Consider the following 25,739-nt stretch of genomic DNA (forward strand, 5'->3'; position numbering starts at 1 on the left):
GGGAGTCACCTGCTCTTCCCAGAGAGGAAGGAAAGAGTCTCAAGGCAGCCTTTTGGGGTCCCCAATTCTCTCTTTAGAGAACACAAACATCAAGGGGTCCGTTTTGTTAGGTGGGTTCCCGTGGGGGCTGCCCCCTGGGTCCTCCCTCCGTGATGCTTGCTCAGGCCTGGGGCTTCGGAGGAAACGGACCCACGGGGATGGGCTGGGAGGCGGGGGGTCTGGCTGGGTCTCTTGAGTCAGCTGCCCATTGCACAGATGGGTGAGGCTGGTCTCCCCAAGCCTGGGTCCCAGCCACGCACATGCACGCACACGCACACACACATATGCACACATGCACATGTGCGTGCACACATACACACATGCTCTGGGGGTTGGACCCTCTTGTCCCCATTCTTGTGGGCTGCCAGGCCTGCCCCGAGCTGAGGATGGCTGGAAATCATCGGCGCCTCGGCAGACCAAGTGAGCTTCTTGGGGTGAGGGTTTGGGAGAGGCTCCGGGGACTTTTGCCCTGGGCAGGGGAAGTCCTGGCAGTGGCCAGGGTGGAGAAAAGGACCATAAAGCCTCAGGATAGGTGGGGGCCTCACCTGGGAGCAGTCTCCTGGTTGGGGGCCCGCAGGAGGGAATTTGCAAGGGGTGAGCCTGAGTGGGAGATGGGGAGGGAAGTGGGAACCTGCAGGAGAAGGGGCACCACTCAGCGCCCTTCACCTGGGGTGCTGCCGGCTTCCCACCCTGGGCAGCCTCTCCCGCCCTGGGTAGCCCCTCCCCGGCATTTCTTGGCCCCAGCTCCTTGGCAGTCTTCGCAGACGCTCACACCTCCGGCCTCTCCGGGACCCCCACTGCAGGGACCCTGGCTCTGAGTGACCGGCGCTCCAGGAGTTAGCAGGGAGGAGGGTTGACAGGTCGCCCATTGGCCCATCCCCTGTGGTCACCACGCGCCACCCACCCAGCGCCATCGCCGCACCCACCCTGGGCCAAGCCCCGTCCTTCCCTAAGGCAAAGGTCTCTGAGGTCCTTTTTATAGTGGGACCTCCCTGGGGCGCTCTCACTTCTTGATCCCTCCCGGAGAGGAGACACGTAGCCCCCGGAGCCTGCCGCCTGGAGATGCTGGCCCCCTGGGCGGTGCTGCTGGCCCTCCGGCTCTGGACTCACCTCTCGGCCACAGAGGCGCAGGGTGAGTGCGGCCCGGCTGCCGGCCCTCCCCAGTGGACCCGGGGTGGCAGGTGGGCAAGGCTGGGGGCCCCGGGGTGCGGCCTGTGCTCGTGTGGTTTAGGGAGCACATAAAGGGACCAAGAGTGGGGCCGATCTCCCTGCCCCCAGCCTGGCCGGACCCTTGGCCGGACCCTCCCCAGAGCGAGTGGGGCCTTTCCTTCCCGCCACCTTCCTCTGCCTGCTCCCTCATCCTCACACATCACCGAGGCATCAGGGTGGCTGCCGGGCCTGGCTGGACAGGGAAGGGGCCCACAGGGGTGCCAGGCAGCCCCCCCCCCCCCTTCTTGGGGAGAGACTCCGGCGTGCCTCGAGAGCCCCTCTAGCTAGCCCCGGAAAGACATCCCATGGGGAGGGCCTCTCTGGCTCTCGTCACCGATGTTAGCTCCATTGCTCCGCCGGCTTACAAGCTGCCGCCCGGTGGGTTTCCCTGGGGCCAGGAAGATGGGGGGAAGGGGCAGGCAGGGTGAGGGGGGCTGGGGCAGGCGCCCAGGGCCAGGCAGAGGAGGGGCCGAGAGGGCAGGGGAGGCTGCATCCTGCGTCCCAGCCCTGAACGTGGGCCCTCAAAGGCCCCCATGGAGTGTCAGGCCCTGACCTGCCTCCTTCCCCCACCCCCCACCCCAACCCGGGTATGCTGGGGGTGCGGAGGGAGAGGGGGGCACAGGCTGGGGGTGATGAACTGGGGGGGGGCATTTGGGAGTATGACAAGGGCACGTTACTAACGGATAATACCCAGAGAGCAGGAAGCCACGGGCAGGGGTGCATCTGGGGAGAGGCTGGTGGTGGTGGTGACAACGAGAACGAAGTCCCCAGTATTGCCGTGGGGAGCCAGCCAGCCACCCCAGCAAAGGGCCCCGTCCCCAAGACACTTGTAACTGTGTGGAAAAGATAACCTGACACGAGAGACTGAGTGTACAGAAGAGTTGGAGAAGCATCTGTACGTGCAGAGCACAGTCAAGAAGGGGGCCAGGCCAGGCACGTGGGGCCGTTTACGGGGACCCCAGAAGATCTTATGGTACCCTCCCTAACCCCCCCACCCCCCCACGATGGCTCTGCCATTTACAAAGCCATTATCCAGCAGGTGGCTCATTTGATTCTCCCAAGCAAGGCTTTGTAAGGAAGTCAGGAATTATGAGGAAGTTGAGGTTCAGAGAGGTTGACTGACTTACCTGGAGCCACACAGCAAGTGCTCAATATGGTGTCTCCTCTCTGACACTGGGTTTGCCCTCGTACCCCCCCCCCCCCTTGCCCCAGCACTCCTCCTTCTAGCCCTGTGTACTCACGGATTCTGGATATCAGGTCTGAGACCACTGCTGGCATCTGGAGTTTCTTCTCCTTCCTACGCGGGGCCTCCTCTGGGCTCTCCAGTTCATCGCCAGGACCGATGAGGCTTTGGGCAAGCAAACACTTAGAAGAAGGGATTCCAACCCGGGAAAGGAGGGAAGACCTGGGTATAGATGCGTGCGGCTGCCCAGGCAGCGGCGGTGGGCCTGGACGCGAGGTGCCGTGTGCAGGCGGGCATGGAGTCCCGTGGAAAAGCACGTCTCAGGGTGACAGTGGCGCCGAGCCCAGCTCCAGCTGTAAGTCTCAGAGAACCTCCTGGGCGAAGCAGGGCGAGGATGTCCCTGGCAGGGGCAGACCGGTGTCAGAGGGGACCTGCGAGGGGCACTGAGATCCCTTCCGGCCTGAGGGCCCGGGGTAGGACAGTGGCCTGGGAACGGAGAGGAGGTCCGCTTGGTGACAGGGTCCTGGCACCTGCACCACCTGGAGGACAAGAGCCTCTTTCTGGGAGCTTGGAGTTTGGGGCGACCCTGCAGTTTCTGGGGGGAGTGCTCCTGCAGGCCTGGGGCTCAGGGAAGAGGGGACACAGTCTAGAATCCTACATTCCTTATGCGTTGCAGGTACCAGAAAATGCTGGGGACATCGAGATGAGGGCTGGAGCCTGAATCCTACTTTGTGCAGAGGGCCTGCTTGGCTGCGAAGTGTCCGCAGTGAGGCCTGGGTGGTAAGGGGTGCAGAGCCGGCCCCCGGCAGAAGGGACCTGAGCTCTTTAGCCTGGGAAGGCTATAAAATCTATAAAATCACCAAGACGGTGGCTAAGGTGAGAACAGACTCATTCACAGTAGACAAAGGGGCAACCTTTGAAACTTGTGTGATGTAGATTTAGAGCAATGAAAAGGAAGTGTTGCTTTATACAGAGTAATAAACTTACTCATTCAGCAAACACCCAGGGCTGGCTCTGGACCAGGCAGGATGAATCAACTGGTTTATAGCTGGAGCACCGAGATGGGGAAGAACCACAGCTGGGCTGGTGGCCACGCTATGAGGGGGGCAAAAGGGCTGGAGGAGTGTAGAGGAGGTCTCAGGGGCCACCTCTTTCTGGGGTCACCTGGTTGGCTGCAAAAATCTGAGTTTGTTGGCTTTTGAGGAAGAGTACAGGGAGGAGATATTAATAGATACTCACAGGCCGGCAAATTCAGAACCGACAGAGCCACACATAGCTGTGGAGATAACTGGAAAATTTATTAAAATATTCCCTGGGGTTCTGCAGATTGGGGAAACCACACTGACTCTGTGGTCTGGGTGTTAGATGAGTCATAAAAAAAGGTGCATGTTCTTTGAGGATTTGCTATGTGCTAGAAGCTGTTGTGAACAGTGTTTATTGAAAAACAGTGAGTGTTTATTTTCATAAAAAGTTTCCATATTGATGTCAGTTTTACACAGGGGGAAACCAAGGCACAGAGGTGTTAAATCCATTTGTTCAAGGCAAATGGCAGGAAGTGGAAGAGCCGGGATTTGAACCCAAGTGTTGTTTACCACTTATTGTCTCTGGGAAACGCCTGTGCGCGTTAGTTTCGTCGGGCTGCTACAACAAACTGCATAAACCGGGCAGCTTAAACAATGAAAGGGAATTTATTGTCCCGTAGTCCTGATTCTGGAAGTCTGAAATCAAGGTATTGGCAGGGTCACACTCTCAAAGAAGGGGCGAATCTTTCCTTGTCCCTGCCAGTTTCTGGTGGCTCCTGGCACCTTGGCTTTTGGCCACATCCCTCCCAGCTCTGCCTCTGTCTGCATATGTCATCTCCCTGGCTTGTCAATGCCCCTTTCTTTTCTCTTATAGAGGCACCAGATATGGGACTCGGGGTCCGCCCAAGACCCAGGATGATCTCTCCTTGAGATCATTAAGGTGATCACATCCACAGAATGCCTGTTGGCAAATAAGGTCATGGTCACAAGCTCTGGGGGTTAGGGCCCAGGCGTATCATTTTAGGGGGACACAAGTCCCCCCGCTCCACCGTGCTTTGGTTGCAACCAGGTAGTTTTCGCTTCAGGATGGCAGGGAGCAAGAAGACTGGCGGCTCTGCTGGCCCCGCTGCCTGATTTCCCTACAAGCAAAAATGTACTTGGGATGGGCGTGGGGGGCAGTGGCTTGGCTCGGTGGCTGTCTTCAGACTACTTGTCACGTAGGTGCCTCCTAGCACACTCCCCTAGGACTCCACGATGGGGAAGCCCTGTCTGGCAAATCACCTGCCTTAGTTAAATGATAACCTTTGGAAGAAAAATTCAGATGTTATAGAGAAGCCATAAAAAGTGTAAACAGGGCAAGGAAGTGCTGAGCTGAACTCAAGCAGGTCTAATGGGAGAGCTCACGCCTCTAACGTCCAGGGTGACAATGACACAGGTGAATGTATACTGTTTGTGCCGTGTTTTGACCACAGAGTTTTTGGGGAATCCCAGCTTGGAAACAATTGAGTGATTTTTTTCCTGGGTTCTCCAAGGATTGGTGCTATACACACCTAACTCTGAAAACTTTATTTTCATTTGCTTACAGATTTTTAAGTTTTGTTAATTTTTTTTGGGGGGGGGGGGAGGCGGGGTGCATGGTCTGGGAATCAAATGGGGTCTCCTGCATGAAAGGCGAGCATTCTCCCACTGAACCACCCATGCACCCTTATTTTATTACGTTTTATTTACAAACACCGTATATCCACTGTGCTGGTTTGAAAGGATTTATGTACCCTAGAAAAGCCACGTTTTAATTCTGATCCAATCTTGTGGGAACAACCACTTCTTTTAACCCCTATTCAATTCTGGATGTCGGAAAGTTGAGTAGGTTACCTCCATGGAGATGGGACTCACCCAATTGTGGGTATTAATCTTGGATTAGAAGGACCTGTGATTCCAAGTGGGTCTTGATTCTTTTACCGGAATCCTTTAAAAGAGGAAGCATTTTGGAGAAAGCTTCAGAATGATAGAGCATCAGAGCCCACACAGCCAGAGACCTTTGGAGATGAAGAAGGAAAACACCCCTAGGGGAGCTTCGTGAAACAAGAAGTTTAGAGAGGAAGCTAAGCAGATGTTGCCATGTTCGCCATGTGCACTTCCAGTTGAGAGAGAAACCCTAAACTTCATCGGCCTTTCTTGAGTGACGGTAACCTCTTGTTGGTGCCTTAATTTGGACATTTTTATAGATTTGTTTTAATTGGGACATTTTCACAACCATAGAACTGTCAACTTGCAACTTAATAAATTTCCATTTTTAAAAGCTATTCCATTTCTGGTATATTGCATTCTGGCAAACTAGAACACCCACCAGGCAAAGACTTCTGCTTCACCCCCCTCCACCCTTCCCATGGTAACCTCTAATCTACCCAATGTCTCTGCGAATTTGCTAATTCTAGTTATTGCATATAAGTGACATAAACAGTATTTGTCCTTATCTGCCTTACTTATTTCACCTGGCATAATGTTTTCGAGGTTCTTGCATGTTGCAGCATATTTTAGAACTTCATTCTTTCTTACGGCCAAATAATGTTCCATTGTATGTTTACACCACATTTTGTTTAGCCATTCATTTGTCAATGAAATGACAAAGGGTCCTTTCTACCTTTTGGATATCGTGAATAATGTTGCTGTGAATGTTGGTGCACACACGTCTGCCTGAGACACTGTTTTCACTTCCTTTATACCTAGTATATTCCTAGGAGTAGAATTTCTGGGTCTGTTTAACTTTCCAAAGAACTACCTGTGTTAGTTTACAAGCTTCTGGAATGCGATATTCCAGAACTGGAATGGTTTTCAAAAAGGGCAATTTAAAAAGTTGCAAGTTTTTACAGTTCCAAGGTTGTGAAAATGTCCAAACTAAGGCATCCAGGGAAAGATACCTTAATTCAAGATAGGTTGATGCATCTGGAACAGCTGTCAGCTGGGTGGTCACGTGGCTGGCATCTGCTGGTCCCTAGCTCCTGGGTAACATTGCTTTCAGCCTTTGTTCCTGTGGGGGTTCCTCACTTTGCTTCTCCAGGGCTGGCTTTTATCTCTTGGCTTCCCTTGGCTCTCTCTAGGTTCTGGCTTGCTTAACATTTCATGGTGACATCTGTTGAGCTCTAACCATCTCCAGACATCGATGTCTCTGCTCACTCTGTCGGCTCTGTTGTTTCTGTCATTTCTGACTCTCTCCAAAGTGTTTCCTCTTTTAAAGGATTCCAGTGAACTAATCAAAACCCACCTTGAATGGGTGGAGGTACATCTCCATTTAATCGCATATCACACCCACAATTGGGTGTGTCACATCTCTGTGGAGACAATCTAATCAAAAGTTTCCAACCAACAGTGCTGAATCAGGATTAAAAGAAATGGCTGCCTCAACAAGACTGAGTCAGGCTTAAAACACGGCTTTTCTGGGGTACATTACACCTTCAAACCAACACACCTCCATAATGCTTTCCACTGCATCTGCACCATTTTACATTCCCACCAGCATCACATGGGAATTCCAATGTCTCTGCAACTGCTCTAACACTTATTCCCATTTTTAAAATAGTAGCCATCATTGTGGGTGTGAAGTGGTACTTTTTAAAAAAGTATATACATTTATGGTCTCACTGATATGAACTGTTCTAGTTTGCTAGCTGCCGGAATGCAATATACCAGAAATGGAATGGCTTTTTTAAAGGGGAATTTAATAAGTTACTAGTTTACAGTTCTAAGACCAAGAAAATGTCCCAATTAAAACAAGTCTATAGAAATGTCCAATCAAGGCATCCAGGGAAAGATACCTTGGTTCAAGAAGGCCGATGAAGTTCAGGGTTTCCATCTCAAGTGAGAAGGCACATGGTGAACACAGTCAGGGTTCCTCTCTCATCTGGAAGGGCACATGGTGAACATGGAGTCATCTGCTAGCTTTCTCTCCTGGCTTCCTGTTTCATGAAACTCCCTGGGAGGTGTTTTCCTTCTTCATCTCCAAAGGTCACTGGCTGGTGGACTCTGCTTTGTGGTGCTGCAGCATTCTCTGCTCTCTCCCAGTCTCTCACTTTCTCCAAAGTATTTCCTCTTTTATAGGATTCCAATAAACTAATCAAGATCCACCTGAATGGGTAGAGACACGTCTCTACCTAATCCAGCTTAACAACCACTCTTGACTGAGTCACATCTCCAGGGAGATGATCTAATTACAGTTTCAATATACAGTACTGAATAGGGATTAGAAGAAGTGGCTGCCTTTACAAAATGGGATTAGGATTAAAACATGGCTTTTCTAGGGTACATACATCCTTTCAAACCAGCACATGAACTAATTATTATATGCAAACTCATAAATATAAAATATAGACTATAGGTTGCCAGGATTTAGAATGAGGCTAAAGAATGGGGAGCAGTTGCTTATTATGTGCAGAATGTTTAAATAGGGTGAACTGAAAAGTATGGAAATGGACAGAGGTGACGGCAGCGCGTTATTGCGAGAATAATTGTCAGTGCTGTACAGTGTGTGAGTGTGGTGGGAAGGGGAAGTTAGGGTCATGTATTGTCACCAGGAAGGAAGTTGGAGCTTAAAACTTGGGAATGTAGAACACAGTGAATCTGGCAGTGAGCAATGTCTGAGATTAACTGTACAAACATAAAAAGTTCTCTCATGAACTACAACAAACATATGACACTCTTACAAAGAGTTATAATAGAGGGGTCTGTGGGAAAAGGCCCTATCACAAATTATGGACTATAGTTAATAGTAATATTCTAATACTCTTTAATCAACAGTAACAGATATATTGCACCAATACTATGGGTCAGTAATGTGGGGGCAGGGATAAGGGGTATGGGAGGATTTGGGTTTCCTTTTTCATTTTTATTTCTTTTATGGAGTAATGAAAATGTTCTAAAATCGATGATGAGGATGTGTGCCCAACTGTGTGATGACACTGCGAGCCAGTGATTGTACACTGCGGCTGGTTTGTATGGTGTGTGAATATATCTTAAAAGAACAGCATTAAAAAGTATATGCATTTATCATGTTTTAAAACTGGAACACAAATGTATATTTACAGTAAAACATTTGGAAAATATAGACAAAAGGAAGAAAAATCTGCCTTAAGTTTACCACTCAGATAAGCATTATTAACATTTTTGGCCTATTTCCATATATATATTTAGATTCCTTCTACAGGCAATTTATATTTTAATTGGATGATCAAAAGTCAATTCTATGGAAAACCGCAGTCATCTAACCAGTGCCCTATTCTCAGACATGATATTCCCAATTTTTTTTTTTTGCTGTAATAAATAACGACGTCATAAACATTCTTGTGTAAAAACTTTTCTTCTGCACCGGATTACTTTTTTTTAGGCTCAAATAACTAGAAATGGAATAATTAAAACAGGGTGACTATTTTTATGACCCTTGACACACATTTTTAAATTAGCATTTAGAAATATGAAAGCATGTTCCTATCCCTTGGCATTATGTGAGAATATCCCCTTCTCATGCCCTCCAACACCAGCTATTATTATCATCTGACATCATGCAGGGGTCAAACTGATAGGTAAAAATAGATAATATCTTGCTTTGTTGTGAATTTCTTTGCTCCCCAGTGAAATCCGTTGACTTTTCTCTTTTCCCAACCATCAGAGTTTCTTTGGGCGCACCCCTGACCCTGGGGTGCTGGGAAGGACAGCCTCTTCTGCTCTGTCACATGCCTTGGGGACGTGTTGCCACGGTGGGGGGGGGGGGGGGCTCTGTGTCTCTTTCCCCAGCGCACTGTTTCCTTGTTGCCCGGAGGAGCGATGGAATTGGGCAAGGAGGAAGGTGGCTGCCCAAAACCTGTACCTTGGAGCTTCCATCTAGAGAGTGGGCAGGAGAGAGCTGAGAAGAAGGTAGAAGGGCGAGTAGGAGGCAGTGGTGTCTTGGAAACTGAAGGAGATGAGCGATCCAAGAAGGAGGAAAGGCGGAACTGTGCAAGCCACGAGGGTTCCGTCACCTGGTTCTTTTAGATCCTGACCTGAGGGGGCAGCTTGAGTAGAAATGTGAGTGGGTAAGGACAGGCTGAATGGAACAAAACGGAGTAAATCGGTGTGAATTCAGGAATGAAGATGAAAGAGAGAAGGTGTCTCTGGACTCACTCCCTCCATTCCAACGCATGTCTGGCCTCTGTCGGGTGTCCCAGTGCTGCCACAGGGGTGTCCTTGTGAGTCTCCAGCCCCTGCATACTGCCCCTGGTGCCCGGCTCCCGAGGCACAATTTGGACCCTCGCCTGTGGCTGCATATTCCTTAGCTTTGTCCAAACCTCTTTTCCAGGCTGGGTCTGCTCCCCTCAGCAGCCTCCGCTCTGCCTCTCGTCCTCCCGGACATGCCATGCCCTCAATCCCCTCTGGGCTTCTGTTCCTTTAACTTGAAAACCTTTTCCTTCTTCTTCTCTACTCCGCAGATGCTTTCCTTCTGATAAAAGTAAAAGCCAGCTCTTGACCGTGCTTCACTTCTCTCATCCTAGCTGGGCGACCTTGGAAAGCATTTCACCCTCAGCACCTCAATTCCTGTGTAAAACAGAAATATTAGTATCTGCATCACACAGTTGTCATGACGATTAAATGAAATAAGTAAGAGAAGGCTTACTTTTCTGGAGAACTTCTCAGCCCTCGTCTGCTCATTTGCTTGGGAAAGACTTGTTTGGCTCCTGGTCTGGGTTGGGTGAATAGGGCGGAAGTGTTTTCTCCTCTTCCAGAGTTGCAGCCTGGAGGGCAAGGGTATTTCTCTGGCAGTCACATAAACAGCCGCTGAGTTACCACTGGGCTGTGTCCTCCAGCGGCGCCAGTGCAGGAATTCGAGAAATAGTCAATAAACGCCACCCCTCCCTGCCCCGAACTGTGATTCACAGAGGGAGGTCATAAACTGTCTTTCTTTGCTTTCTTATTGTTTGACTTGCCACAACAAACATACTTTACTTTTAGAACTTAAAATTCCAGTCAAATTTGTAATGAGTAAACCAAAGAAACTCCTTTTTTTAAGGCAGAAGAAGGAAAAAGATGGCTCGAGTCTGACTTCCTTCCTGAAACCTTCCTTGATGGCGCCTCTGGCTGCCGCTACCTTTCCATGGGCCTCTACATCTCCCTCATCACCTTGGGCCGCCCGTGAGCCCTGGAGAGGGGTGGGCTTGATTTGTCTTTGCTCCCCAGAGCCTAGCATGGCACTGGGAGGGCAAAATGGGTGTGCAGGGATTGCTCGTTGAGTCATGATTAAGTAGTCTATGGAGCTGAGAAGTGGTTTTCCTGGGGGTGCATGAGAGGCTAAGGGTGAGATGCAGAGGGAACCTCCCCACGGGGAGCAGATGGGTGCCCTCAGAGGCCAGGAGGCAGAGGGAACCCCACTGATGGGAAACAGGGGCAGGAGGAAGGCAGCCTGATGGCAGAGGCCTGGTTTTACTCCGAGCCTGCCACCCTATGCTTGGGTAGACCAGAATCCCCACACTCTCTCTCGGACTTCCTGGTGCCCGCTGCTCTGGGGATGCCCACACCTCCACCCCGCTGCAGCCTCCCGAGCTCAGAATTCAACAAAACCTGCTTTGTAGGCAAGGGAACAGGGCACAAGCAAACATAACGACTGGTGCCAAAACAAACAAGCAAACAAACAAAACCCAAACCAACCATCTTTTAAATCTTTTAAGTTATTCCTCATAAATCTAGAATTTCGAAAATTGTAGGCATCATTGCAACTCTGACCTGAGCTGCGTTCATTAACGATTTGGCCCCCGTAATGTTCTGACAGCACCCACAAAGCCGGGGAGCCAGAACTTTTGATTGTAATGGCTTATCTAGACTTTCTGTCCATCCCCCTGCCCTGGTCTCCACTGGTCTGGCCTCTCCACATGACCATTCTTTTCTTTTCACAACCCTGTGAAAATGGGGGCATATGGGACAGTGGAGGGTGCGTCTGTCCACAGGGCTTCGAGGGTCCCCTCTGGCAGCGGCAGAAGTTGGCCTCCCTGAAAGGTGAGAGGAGTTGTGGTCCCGCAGCATTCTTGGGGGCGAGAAAGGAGAACTGGTGGGGTTCAAGAACACTTTGGATGAGAGGACCCATGTCCTGTCCTCTCAAGGAAGACCCCGATAGACCATCCGACAGAATCTCTAGTAACTCCTACGTTGGCAGCACTGCCACCACTAAGATTCTTTTCATACGTGATCCAATTCCTTTCATAGGCAAAATGAAGAGGGGCCAGGGATTAGATTCCCATTTTACACTAGGAACACGGAGTGTCACATACCTGCAGTCACCTGTGCAAAATAGCAGAGAGGATCAAAGACAGACTAAGCACTCCGGTCCCAGGGACTCAAGCCTGCTCATCACCAGACAACTGTAGCCCCCTGAATGGGCTGAGGGGCCCAGGGTGGAGGAGGAGCCCCCCCCGGGCAGATTGTGAGGGCCACAGGATGGCCAATGGAGGGGCAAGTGTTTCAGGTAGGGTGGCTGGCCCTTATGAAAAGGTATCTGGAGAGAAAGGACATGAAAGGAATTCTCCATGATATCAAGGTGATTGCCTGAGTTCTCCCTTCCCCACGGGGTCAGTGGGAAACAGTTAAAGGGTAAGCCAAGTGATAATGAGCTCTAAACCAGCCTTGAGGTGTTGAGACAAGAAAACAAAACCCTGATTGAAGGATCTTCTGTTTCCACAGGTAGTCGTGATTCATTCAAAACTTTAGGCACCTCAGAAACCAGCCTCACTGAAAGAACTGAATATCCTGGTAACACATCAAGCTCTGATGAATCCTCTACCACTTCCGGTGGTTATAAAGAACCACCTACATCTGATACTGTGGGATCCACTCTGCCCACCACCCTCTCAGATTCATCATATCCTACAGTTTTATCTAACACCACCCGAGCTCCTGACAATGCAAGTCCTTCATCCTCACCTGGTCCTGGTGAACTGACTACTACTCCCCTGGTCTCAGGACAAACAGTTACAACTTCCACAAAAGAGACAACTCTCCATGCAAATGTTTCTGATTTGTCCACACTACCTGTTGTCTCTGGTACCTCCTACACCAGCGACAATGGAAGAGCTGTGTCCCTTTCAAGTCCCGGCCAGCTCTCCTCCACCCCTGATGTATCAGGAAAGACACCTGACCCCATCACTGAGGGATCCTCTGTCTCCACAGGCAGCCCTGATTCCTTGAAACCTACAATGACTTCCCACACAACCTTTACCAAAGAGGATGGACTGTCTGGTCACACATCAGTGGCTGGTGACTCCTTTCCCACTTCTGGTGGTGATGGAGAAGCAACCACATCTATTCCTCCCAGACTGACTTTCTACACCACCAGCTCAGAAGTTTCCACATCAACATTTGGCACAGATTCATCCTCTGGCACAGGCAGTGCAAGTCCTGTGTCCCCATCAGGACTTGGTGAAGGACACACCACCACTGTGGTCTCAGAGCAAACAGCCATGACTCACACAGGGGAGCTACCTGTCCATGCTACTGGCTCTGAGTTTTCTCAATCAACCATTTCCTCTGGCACATCCTATACCAGTGATGATGGAAGTGCTGTGTCCTCTTCAAGCCAAGGCCAGCTCTATACCAGCCCTGATGTGTCAGGACAGACACCCAACACCTTCACCGAAGGGTCTACTCTCTCTTCAGGTAGCCCTGATTCACCAAAACCTACAGACACCTTGGAAGCCACCATAACCCAAGAGCCTGAGTTTTCTGGTCCCACATCAAGTCCTCGCGAATCCTTTCCCACTTCCGGTGGTTATGTGACCTCAGACATGACCGTCATTGTAGAATCTACTCTGTCTACCACCCTCTCAGGTTCATCATATCCTACAGTTTTATCTAACACCACCCGAGCTCCCGACAATGCAAGTCCTTCATCCCCACCTGGTCCTGGTGAACTGACTACCACTCCCCTAATCTCAGGACAAACAGTTACAACTTTCACAAAAGAGACAACTCTCCATGCAAATGTTTCTGATTTGTCCACACTACCTGTTGTCTCTGGTACCTCCTACACCAGCGACAATGGAAGTGCTGTGTCCCTTTCAAGTCCCGGCCAGCTCTCCTCCACCCCTGATGTATCAGGAAAGACACCTGACCCCATCACTGAGGGATCCTCTGTCTCCACAGGCAGCCCTGATTCCTCGAATCCTACAATGACTTCCCACACAACCTTTACCAAAGAGGATGGACTGTCTGGTCACACATCAGTGGCTGGTGACTCCTCTACCACTTCTGGTGGTGACGGAGAAACAACTTCATCTATTCCTCCCGGATTGACTTTCTACGCCACCAGCTCAGAGGTTTCCACATCAATATTTGGCACAGATTTGTCCTCTGGCACAGGCAGTGCAAGTCCTGTGTCCCCATCAGGACCTGGTGAAGGACACACCAACACTGTGGTCTCAGAGCAAACAGTCATGACTCACACAGGGGAGCTACCTGTCCATGCTACTGGCTCTGATTTTTCTCAATCAACCATTTCCTCTGGCACATCCTATACCAACGATGATGGAAGTGCTGTGTCCTCTTCAAGCCAAGGCCAGCTCTATACCAGCCCTGATGTGTCAGGACAGACACCCAACACCTTCACTGAAGTGTCTCCTCTCAACACAGGTAGCCCCAATTCACTGAAATCTACAGACACCTTGGAAGCCACCGTAACCCAAGAGCCTGAGTTTTCTGGTCCCACATCAAGTCCTCGTGAATCCTTTTTCACTTCCAGTGGTTATGTGACCTCAGCCATGACCGTCACTGTGGAATCTACTCTGTCCACCACCCTCTCAGATTCATCATATCCTACAGTTTCATCTGACACTATCCAATCTACTGACAATGCAAATCCTTCATCCTCACCTGGTCCTGGTGAACTGACTACCACTCCCCTAATCTCAGGACAAACAGTTACAACTTTCACAAAAGAGACAACTCTCCATGCAAATGTTTCTGATTTGTCCACACTAACCACTGTCTCTGGCACTTCCTATACCAGTGACGATGGAAGTGCTGTGTCCCGTTCAAGTCCTGACCAGCTCTCCTCCACCCCTGATGTATCAGGAAAGACACCTGACCCCATCACTGAGGGATCCTCTGTCTCCACAGGCAGCCCTGATTCCTTGAATCCTACAATGACTTCCCACACAACCTTTACCAAAGAGGATGGACTGTCTGGTCACACATCAGTGGCTGGTGACTCCTTTCCCACTTCTGGTGGTGATGGAGAAGCAACCACATCTAATCCTCCAGGACTGACTTTCTACACCACCAGCTCAGAAGTTTCCACATCAACATTTGGCACAGATTTGTCCTCTGGCACAGGCAGTGCAAGTCCTGTGTCCCCATCAGGACCTGGTGAAGGACCCACCACCACTGTGGTCTCAGAGCAAACAGTCATGACTCACACAGGGGAGCTACCTGTCCATGCTACTGGCTCTGATTTTTCTCAATCAACCATTTCCTCTGGCACATCCTATACCAGCGATGATGGAAGTGCTGTGTCCTCTTCAAGCCAAGGCCAGCTCTATACCAGCCCTGATGTGTCAGGACAGACACCCAACACCTTCACCGAAGGGTCTACTCTCTCTTCAGGTAGCCCTGATTCACCCAAACCTACAGACACCTTGGAAGCCACCGTAACCCAAGAGCCTGAGTTTTCTGGTCCCACATCAAGTCCTCGTGAATCCTTTTCCACTTCCGGTGGTTATGCGACCTCGGCCATGACCATCACTGTGGAATCTACTCTGTCTACCACCCTCTCAGATTCATCATATCCTACAGTTTCATCTGACACTATCCAATCTACTGACAATGCAAGTCCTTCATCCCCACCTGGTCCTGGTGAACTGACTACCACTCCCCTGGTCTCAGAACAAACAGTTACAACTTTCACAAAAGAGACAACTCTCCATGCAAATGTTTCTGATTTGCCCACACCAACTGTTGTCTCTGGCACATCCTATACCAGCGACGATGGAAGTGTTGTGTCCCGTTCAAGTCCCGGCCAGTTCTCCTCCACCCCTGATGTATCAGGAAAGACACCTGACCCCATCACTGAGGGATCCTCTGTCTCCACAGGCAGCCCTGATTCCTCGAATCCTACAATGACTTCCCACACAACCTTTACCAAAGAGGATGGACTGTCTGGTCACACATCAGTGGCTGGTGACTCCTTTACCACTTCTGGTGGTGATGGAGAAACAACCACATCTATTCCTCCAGGATTGACTTTCTACGCCACCAGCTCAGAGGTCTATGACTCTTCTTCGGCCATTACAAACTATACTGCTCTGTCCTCCACTTTAACTGGCTCTACCCATTCTCCAGGTCTTGGGCTCAATACTACTTCATCTCTCCATTCCCCAATCATTAGCACCCACAGAACTGTGACGATGACACACTCTCCAGTTGTGACACCAAGTAAGTTCTCTTTGTATGTCACTTTATGGCCTTTTCCCTTCCCCTCTTTCTTCAGCAGCCTAATCCTCCCCAGTCTGTGCAGGACCTTCTAGATCCATCTCTCCTGCTTCCTCTTATCACCAGTGCACATCATCCACACTGATGGGTAACCTCTTTTGATTTGTAGGGCTCCTTTATCTTTGCTTCTCTTGTATCCACAGCCTTGGTTTTCTCTCTCAATATTTCCTTTCCCTGATCCTTCCCTCCTCTTTCCTCACTGTCTGCTGGGGATTGGGGTAGAGGCGCAGGGGCCTTACTTTCTGTATGACCATATGATCCCCTGCCTCCCTCTTTCAATGCAATTGTCTGAATAATGGGACTCAGAACAGGAGCCAGTGCCTGCGTTCCTTGAACTCCCATGGTGACCACTGCAAATCCTACCTCTCCACAGGGCTGTGCCAGAATGGGGGCACCTGGGATGGAAAACAGTGTCAATGTCTACAAGGCTTCTTTGGTTACTCTTGCCAGTCCCTCTTGGACTCCATCTCCATAGGTAATGACCTCTTTTGAGACCTGTGGATCTTCCCCAGGCCCCTTAATCACTTAAAATAATATGGTAGTGATGGAAGGGAGCACCCGGTACTGGCCTCTTGTTTTGTTTAGAGGAGATGGTGTGAGCTTTGTCCCAAGCCATACTGCAGTGAGAACATGGACCTTCTGCCCACCCCCACCCCCCACCTTCCAGGGCCCTCTTCGTTGGGGCATCACTCTCCCAACCCTTTCTGGAGACCTCAATTTAGCCAGGTCTTGATCTTGGCCTGCATTATTCAGAGACAAGGGGAAGAGGTCTCAGTGATGCCCACCTGCCTCTTGAGTTTCCGTCCTCCCTCCTACCCACTTCCTCTGCCTCCACGAGACCAGCAGGCAGAGAGCTGACCAGTCCCTGAAGACGTTCCAGGGAGGTCACTGTCTCATGCATAATGTGACCTGTTCCCACAGACATCCCAGAAAAAATCAATGCCACATTAGGTGTGACAGTGAAAGTGACTAACAGGATTTTCACAGAAGACTTGCAAAACACATCCTCCCTGGCATACAGGAATTTCACTGAACTATTCAAACATCAGGTGAGAGCAGAGGAAGTCCAGATTCCCCAGTAAGGTCGTCAAATGGGAGAGGGGTTGCAGATCTCCTCTTGCTTATGCATCTGAGTTTTTCAACTCAAGGGGCCCCTTAATCTCCCCAAGTCTCAAGCGGTGATCCTCTGAGGCCTTCTGTCCTTCAGTCCACTCACCCACACCCTGAGCAGAGAGAGCATCTTCTTTCTTTCTTATGGGCTTATACATGGGTTTCATGGAAGGGATTCTGAGGCTATCCCCAAACCAAGCTCCAGCCCTGGATGAGGAAATAGCTCAGCTGCCTCATTTCTTTCAGATGGATAAAATTTATGCGAATGAAGACTTTCCCCAGTACAGAGGCGTGAACATTAGGAATCTGCTGTGAGTATGTTGGAAGACAGATTGATGGGCTGAAGGACTCTCTCTGGATTCCTACTCTCCTGCCTCTCGGTGCCTGGCTGAATCAGAGGAGCCCTCAGCCCTGACGTTCCACCTGTGGGTTCTGACACTATTTACTCATTCATTCATTCATTCATTCATTCTGCAAACAGTTTTTAAAAGCCTACCCTGTGCCAGCCCTGTGCTAGGTGCTGGGCACACAGTGGCGCCTGCCTTCATGGAGAACAAATACAGCAAAACAGCTGTACAATCTGGTTGGAGTAAGGGAAAGGAATGAACAAGATGCAATGGATATGTGCAAATAGTAGCATATTGGACACACATTGCCCCACCCGTTAATTCACCGAATCTATCATGAACGTTTTCTGCAGGTCTCAAACTTTTTCAGCCACATCCTCATTACAAAGATGTGCCTTCATTTGGTAACCAATTCTCTAATAGTGATTATTTCCTGGGCTCTCAATTTTTATCGTAAATAATGTTGCAATGGACATTCTTATAGCTAAATATTTGCACACAGCTATGACTATATCTTTAGAATAAAATCCAAGAAGGAAAATTGCCTGACTATTTTTAAGAATTTTGATACACGTTGTCAATTGCCTTCTGGAAAGTTTGTACCAAAACCATCTCCTGTTTGCAGTGTCGAGGGTGTCCTGTTTCCTGCATCTTCGTTAACACTGGGTCTTATCACCTCATCTTAACCAATTCGATAAGCAAAATAATAATATTTCAAGTGTTTTAAGTTGTACTTCTTTATTAGTGAATAGCATTTTCATATGCTTATTGACCATCTGTATTTCTTCCTTTGTGAAATTTCTGTTTATTTGATATAGGTATGTCTATCCCTATGATTACTTGTATTAAGAATATTATTTTTGTCCAAAAATACTCCAAGTGTGCTTCCCAAATGCTTTGCTTTCAAATTTGGTTTGTGGTGCTTTTTGACACATATAATCTCTTAATTCAGCAAAAAAAAAAAAAAAAAGATGCAATGGAGAGGTCCCTAATGTGGACTTGATGGGGCGGAGAGAATACTTCCTGGGGGAAACAACAGCCAAAGCTTGAAGAATGAGGAGGAATGAACGAGGTAGAGAGAAGGGAGAGGAGGAAGGTGATAGCAGAGGGAAGAGCATGACAAGTGAGGCCAGAGAGAGGGGGACAAATTCCAGACGCCTAAAGATGTTCAGAAGGGTTGGTGGCCACTGTGGGAGAGGAGGTTGGAAAGACGACCACGCCGAGGTTGTTTAGACATTAGGATCTCAGCACTTTCAGCTCATGAGGACAACAATCTGATGGGTGCTGCCGACAGGGGAGTGTGGCTGCAGGGTGGAGAGTGGGTGGGAAGGAGTCTAAACTGGAGACAATGCAGGAGCCTTTCCCAGTCTCTGGATGGAAAACTAGAGAGGTGACCGTGCAAAAGAAGAGAGAAAAAGTTCTTTAGGAGGCAAGTCATGGGGAAACCCTTGGAAGTGAGGGGAGAGGGGGGAGGAGAATGGCATCCAGATTTCTGGGCTGCTGAGTGTGTGGGATCCCTTGGCTGAGATAAGGAGCATAAGGAGCAGCAGGGCTGGGGAAGAAGATGGGTTTGGTGTGGGCTGTGCATCCCTGGATGGATAGAAGCCCAGAGAGGGACCCAGGTGGCTTGGGGAGCCGTCCTAGCACAGAAGATGGGGGGCTCCAGGAAAGGGTCATGGGAAGTACCAGCATTTCAGCAGTAGGCAGGGGAAACAGAGCCCCCAAAGAGAGTGAACAGCAGTAGACAGAGACGTGGGAGAGGAACCCAGGCGGTTCATGTCCCATTAGCCAGGGGGAGAGAAACTTCAGGCAGGAGGACGATCAAAGCTGTCAGCGTCCTTTGACATGTTGAGCTTCCGGCAAAGTTTCCATAGCTCAGCGTCCTGCACCCCAGTCTCAGTGCCATTATCTCCCTCTCCATTTTGGGCTCCTCAGGACTGGGTTGGCCGGAGTCCTTCTGACCGAGACATGTGACTTTCCTCGACTCAGTGGGCTGACAAAAAGCTTCTGGGTTGGAATCCTACATTTCTAGAGTCGGCCTCATTTTTTCTTCATTTTCCAGGAACGGCAGCGTGGTGGTGGAACACGACGTGCTCCTGGAGGCGAACTACATCCCGGAGTTTAGGGAATTATTTGCCAACCTCACCAAGCTTGTGAAGGTCAAGATCACCAATGAAATAAAAAATCTATTGGATCCAGAAAACTGCCCAAGTAGGCCCCTACCACAAACCCCTTGGTGTGGGTGGGAAGGGATGGAGGGCCCCTGAGGGAGGTCTCGGGCTCCTCTGCCCCCTCATCTGTGTCTCCTCCTCTCTTCTGGAACTCCGGAGGTGGCACCCAGAACCCAGGCCCCAGGTGCCTTGCCCCAGACTCCGGCAGCCCCTCCACCACCCAGGTCTCCTGATGGCAGGATGGGCCGAGCTGGTCTTGGGCCATCATGGAGGGCATGGGCTAGAAGGGGGGCCCTGGCCACACCCCGGGAGACCGAGGGACGCATTTCTGATCTGTTCTTTCCCATCCACTCTCAGTTGACTCCTCCATCCTCTGCTACAGTGAGAAGGACCTTAGAGTGAGTGTCAGCGCCACGCTGAGCTTTGACCCCGAGGGTGAGCAACCGTCGGGGGTGGGGGTGGGGGTGGGGGACTGGTGGGCGCGGAACGCGGCAGAGTGTGCGGCCGGGGAGGAAGTGTGGGGGCTCCGGGGTGCTTTAACCAGCTCCCCGCCCCTCCCCCCCAGAGCAATGCACCAGGAAGGCCGCCAAGGACTTTGCCCAGTTTTACTTTGTGGGCGAGCTGGAGGGGAAGCTGGCCTGTGTGAACAACTGCACCCCGGGGACGAAGACGCAACTGGACTGTCACGGCGGGGCGTGCCAGCTGCAGACCACAGGTCCCCACTGCCTGTGAGTGCCACGCCCCCCGAGCCCAGTGCTCATTCCTCGCTGAGCTCAGAAGGTGCCCCTCCCCCGTGCCCCTCCCCACACCTGTCCAGGTGTCCTCTGTCTGTCTCGTGCATCCCTCTCTCCTCTCCCTGGATCGCCCGTGTCCCCGCCCCCCCAAAGGGTGCCCCGAGTGTGAGTCCAGCAGCGCACTAGACATGCCCAGCCTAGCGCCGAGCCAGCTCCTTCCCGAGAAGGAGTCATCAATTTCCAAATCTTCATCTGCATGTATACCTAGTTCCTTATCTCTGTTTCTATATTTAAGCCCATATCTTTATTTTCCCTTGCGTCACCCCAATCACAGTGCATTATCACCTCTAATTATAGCCTGGACACTAAGTTCAGGAGGCCATAAATAAATTCAAATACAAAACATGAACCATCATCGAGACCCTTCGAGGTACCCGTTTCCAAACAGCCACACACGATGTGCCTTGGATGAGGCATCCGGCACCCTTGGGCCCCTCTGAGTCGCTGTTATTCCAGATTCCTGCTCTGGGGGGTTCCTCTCCGCTTCCCCACCTCCCCACTGGCCTTAGGGAGGCAGGGACCCTGCCCCGGACTCCCTGTGCCTGCCCTCGGCTGAGGGCCGGTTCCTTGGGCCTCGGACGCTCCGGGGGCCCTTCGGGAGGCGGGGGGGGGGGGGGGGGGGAGCGGCTGCCGCGGCCCCGCCCTGAGCTCGCTGTGCCCCCAGGTGCCCGAGGTCGGACGTGCACTGGAGGTGGGGGAAGGCCTGTGAGCGGAGCACCAGCAAGGCGCTGGTGTACGGCAGCCTGGGGGCCGTGGCCGCGCTGCTGGGGGTCGTGCTGGCCACCCTGGCCATCTGCCTGGGCCGATCCCACAGACAACTGCACAGGTGACCACCCGCCCCACGGCCCCAGAGAGGGGGCGGGAAGCGGGGACCCCAGGCGGGCCCCTGGAAAGAGTCCCCATTTCGAGGTGGGCCTAAGGCCCCTCCCTGCCGGAACATGCGAACTGCCCCAGCCCAGAAACCACATGGGGAGGCACACGAGGAGGAGGAGCTGCTCAGAGGCCGCCCTCCCTGCCAGGTGCCAGCCCAGCCCTGTGCATCCCCCTCCTTACCCTCGGCTGCCCTCACACCAGGCCTGCAAGGTGAAGGCACAGAGAGGGCACGTGGCCTCTTCGGGTGGCCCAGCAGGCCCCGCCCCTCACCAGGTGGAGAGGCCGGCCCAGGCCAGTCCGGGGTGGGCGGCCCCTCCTGGAGCTGGGTGCAGCCAAGGACAGCCTTTCCCTGCACTCTAACAGACCCATTTGGTGGAGACATGGAAGCAGAAAGTAATGTAATGCAATAGTGGAGTCTCTGCCGGCTGCCCCTCCCAGAATGTGTCATCGCCTGGGTGACCACAGAAATTGTCATGGCGGGGCAGGAGTCATTGGCTTCTCACCCCCCGCCCCCCACCCCCACCCCCAGCCGCTCAGTGGGCGCCAAGCCCAGAGCCTCCAGCCCCGGCTAAAGGAAATGGAGGTGCAGGGGAGAGGCCCCCCAAGGGCAGGGCCCTCACCCCCGCCCCGTCCAGGTGGTCCCCTCCTGGGGGGCCCATCCTGTCTCCACCAGCCCGTGGGTCTCACGGCGTTTCTGTCAGCAGGCGAGAGTACGATCTGGCTGGTGAGTGGCAAGGAGAGGAAATCCCCAGCAGCTTTCAGAACACGCGCATATGGGAAGGTACCAGGGACAGGGAGTGGGGGGACAGAGCTGGAGGGTGGGGAGAAGCAGGGAAGGCAGCCTGGGCCCCCAATGCGCCGTGGGTGACACGGGCGTCCTGACAGCCCACCCTCTGCTTAGCTGTCCGCTGAGGTGCCCCAGTGTCCAGGGCCGACAGGGTGACTGTCCCAGGCCTGCAGCCCCACCCCTCGCCCACGCTTCAAGCAGCCCCGCTGACCCTCCAGGCCCTTCTCAGCCCCTCCCCTTCAAGCCTCAGCACCCAGTGGGGCCCCCAGGCTCACCACCTCGCCCCCTCCACACCTCTGAGACATCTCGGGGCCACTGTCTGGAATGTTCCTCTCGCACCCTAGTTTCCAGGCCTATGCATCTCTGAGCTTTCCCCGAGGCCACCCCCCGGGGCCCTCCTTAGGCCCTGCGTCCTTCCTGCTTTGGAGAATTGCCACTTTACATCCCATCTCTCCCTAGACAAACCTTAAGCCCCAAGCCTTGCCTGTTCACCTCTGTCCCCCCATCCCATACCCCCATGGGGCAGCCACGCTGGGCGCGGCCCTACCCAGAGACCCAGGTCCAGCCCCATGAGGCCCCCAGCCAGCTCAGCAGAGGGGCCTCCCCACAAACCGGGGGCCGCAGGAGATGGGGCGTGGTGGGTCCTGGTGCCCCAGTGCCATACACCGGATGGCTTAAAACCACGGACAGCCTCTCCCCTCTCAGTCTCTAAGGCTGCAACCGTGCTGGCCCCTCCCAGCTCCTGGTGGGGGCTGGCAGTCGCCTCCCTCCAATCTCTGCCCTGTTGTCACCTGGCCTTCTTGCCCCTCCTGTCCGTCTGTCCGATGTCCAGATTCCCCTCTTCTCTAAAGGATGCCCGCCACTGTGGGTCAGCTCCCGCTCTCCTCCCGTTTGGCCTCATCTAAACCCATCACATCTTCAAACACCCTGTTTCCGAATCAGGTCCCATTCACAGGACAGGGGTTCAGGTCTCGGAAATACCTTTTTTTAAAAAAATTTTTAATTGACAAATCTTCATACACATACAGTACGTTCATGGTGTACAATCAGTGGCTCACGTTATCATCACATAATTTTGTATTCATCACCATCATCATTTTTAGAACATTTGCATCACTCCACAAAAAGAAACAAAAGGAAAAAACTCATACATCCCGTACCCCTTACCCCTCCCTCCCACTGACCACTAGTATTTCGGAAATACCTTTTGGCGGGACACAATCGGGCCCCCCGTAGAGGGTCGGGTGGGGGTGGGGGTGGGGGAGCCGCTGCAGGGGGGTGGGCAGAGGCCCCGGGCCCTGTAGGAGACAGGACCAGGATGTCTCGGGGGTGCCGAGAGAGCCCGGGGGCCCATGGAGGCTGAGGACGGGGGTTCTGCAGGGCGGGGGGCAGCCCCGGGGCCGCGGGGGACACGGGCCAGGGAAAATGCCAGCAGAGCCGGCCCCGGGCTGCTTTGGTTACTGTTGCCACGACGTGGTTTCTTTTTTCTTTCTTTTTTTTTTTTTCACATGGGCAGGCACCGGGAATCGAACCCGGGTCCTCGGGCATGGCAGGTGAGCATTCTTGCCTGCTGAGCCACCGTGGCCCACCCCCATGACGTGGTTTCTGGGCAGGGCTGTCCCCAGTGGCCAGCCTGCTCCACCCTGGTCCCACCACCAATCCCGGGGTCGCTGCTTCTCGGGGGGCGGCTACTCTGGGCCCCCGAGCGCTTCTCGCCGGGTCCTGGCTCCCACGGCACCCTAAACGGCCTGGACCGCCTTGAAGAAGGTCCCACAGGGCAAGGAAAGACGGAGGGGGAACCCTTTGGGGCAGATCCCACACGGGCTCTTCAAGCCTGTTTCTTGGACCAGAAAACTGTCCCCCAGCACAAGGGCGGCCCCAGCCCGCTCACTCCCAGCCTCTCCCTGCAGATCAGAACCTGAAGGGGGACAAGTTTGGCCTTGAGTCCGTCTACAGCCACTTCCATCCCTCCCTAGAGAATGTGGACCCCGCTGCACAGGTGACTTGGGGCGGGCCCCCCGGTCCCAGCCCCTGCACGGGGCGTCCACGAGGCAGGGGGCAGGGCTGGGGCTTGCAGGACGTGGTCTCACCCTTGTCTCCCAGCTCCAGGTTCGGAGGCCCCACGTGGTGACAACCCCACAGTGAGCCGTCTCCCCCACCCGGACCTGAGCGAGAGGATGGAGGCAGAGCGAGCAGCCGGTGTGGGCCCCTGAGTCCGGAGGGGACCCGAGCCAGGGCCCTCCGGGGCTGGCAGGCTCTGGCCCAGGGGACATCCCTGCCTTTGTCCCGGAGGGTCGCCTGCCGAGGGGGCTTGTGGGGGCCCCCCTGGCCCGGAGCAGCGACACCTCAGCATCCTTGTGTGCTCTGCAGTGACTCCCCGCTCTGGAATCTCCCCACCAATAAAAGAACAAGTCAAAGTACAGAGTCTAAGCCAGCGGCTTTTGTCCCCTCCCCCTGCAGCTGCTGGGCCCGAGCCTTCTTTCCGGGGTGCCTTCCTCCCGGGGTGGGGGCTGGCTCTGGGTGCGGGATGTTCTCGTCCTGTCCTGCCCCCCGCCCCCGACGGAGCCCCCCGGCCCCTGCCTGAGGTCCCTGCACCCACTGAACCCTGGGCCTACCGACCCAAGAACCCCCAGCCAACCCCAGACCGGGCAACGGCCCAGATGAGGCTGTGCCCTGCACCGCATATCCTGGTAGGGTTCCCAGAAGGGGAACTTGAGAGGAGGGAAGAAGGGGGGTCTGCTTGCCAGGGGCTGGGGCCAGACGCAGGGAGACCTGCTCCTGTGCCCCCTCAGGCCGGACCTCCTCTCGCCCCCTCCCTCTCCACAGGCACCCCCCACTACCACCCATGGGGGTGATAAATGTGGTTGCATGCTGTGGGTTCCCTCTGCCCTTTGTCCTGGGACAAGCCCTAAACACCATGATGGCAGTGGAGCTCCCAGACTGACTCAGAACTGGGCCGGTCCCAGATCCCCAATAGTTCAGGGATCAAAGGGCTCTGGGGCCCATTTATTTCTGGGGTTCCTGGGCTGGGGCTCAGTTTGCCAGCTGCCACGAGGGTGAAGGGCAGGCGCGCGGCCCTCCGAGATCCATGCCGCGGCCGGGGACAGTGGCGCTGTGCCTGCTGGCCCTGCTGCTCCAGCTGCTGCCTCCCCACGCTGCCGCCCAGTGGGGTGAGTGACCCCCAGCCCCACTGCCCCTGCCGCCCCCCCCGCCTGGAACCGAGGAGCTCAGCCGAGTGCCCGCTCACCTTCTCCTCCGATCCCGGCTCCCCAACCCCCTGCCTCTCAGCCGCAGTTTCAATGACGCCAAGTTGCTGTTAGGGTTAAGGGGGACCCCCACTCTCACCCACTGTGGGTCTGTCCTTACCCCAAGGATGCTCCAGCCCAGCCCCCTCTTCTCTGCCCCCCACCCCTTCCCAGGGGTCCTCTCTGACCTGGGGGACACATGCCTCAAATAATGCAGGGCCCTCAAACTTTGCCCTTTCTAAGTCTCATCTTGGCCATCTGCCCCACCCTGTGCTCCGAAGAGGCCGCAGGGCACCCCAGAACCAGGAGAAGGGCCACCTCTGGAGCACCAAGACCGGGTTGTGGGAGCCCCAGATTCGAATTCCGCTGCAAACCAGCCGTGGCCGGAATCTGTTTCTCTGCCTTGGTCAGAGCAGGGGCTGGGCCCCGGGGCTCCTTCCCACTCAGCTGCCCAGGCTGCGCGG

The 25,739-nt window shown here is 53.2% G+C and overlaps 1 protein-coding gene across 1 annotated transcript; it reads left to right on the forward strand.

Annotated features, from left to right (window-relative positions):
- The first annotated feature begins 2,663 nt into the window (after window positions 1-2,663).
- MUC12 (mucin 12, cell surface associated) lies at window positions 2,664-24,175 on the forward strand. The gene is made up of 11 exons (XM_077140276.1): window positions 2,664-2,786; window positions 16,255-16,423; window positions 16,870-16,997; window positions 17,305-17,369; window positions 19,468-19,616; window positions 19,934-20,011; window positions 20,142-20,304; window positions 21,035-21,196; window positions 21,945-22,024; window positions 23,941-24,029; window positions 24,134-24,175. The coding sequence occupies exons 1-11, from the start codon at window positions 2,664-2,666 to the stop codon at window positions 24,173-24,175; spliced, it is 1,248 nt and encodes a 415-aa protein (XP_076996391.1).
- The last annotated feature ends 1,564 nt before the right edge of the window (window positions 24,176-25,739 follow it).

This window comes from Tamandua tetradactyla, chromosome 23 (genome assembly GCF_023851605.1).
Source record: "Tamandua tetradactyla isolate mTamTet1 chromosome 23, mTamTet1.pri, whole genome shotgun sequence".
NCBI lineage: Eukaryota > Metazoa > Chordata > Mammalia > Pilosa > Myrmecophagidae > Tamandua > Tamandua tetradactyla.

Excerpts from the sequence above, each read along its gene's own strand:
- MUC12 (XM_077140276.1), top strand. The coding sequence starts at position 2,664 with ATGCGTGCGGCTGCCCAGGCAGCGGCGGTGGGCCTGGACGCGAGGTGC. Across the intron at positions 17,370-19,467 it reads GTGAACATTAGGAATCTGCT|GAACGGCAGCGTGGTGGTGG; the intron begins GTGAGTATGTTG and ends TTCATTTTCCAG. Across the intron at positions 19,617-19,933 it reads GGATCCAGAAAACTGCCCAA|TTGACTCCTCCATCCTCTGC; the intron begins GTAGGCCCCTAC and ends ATCCACTCTCAG.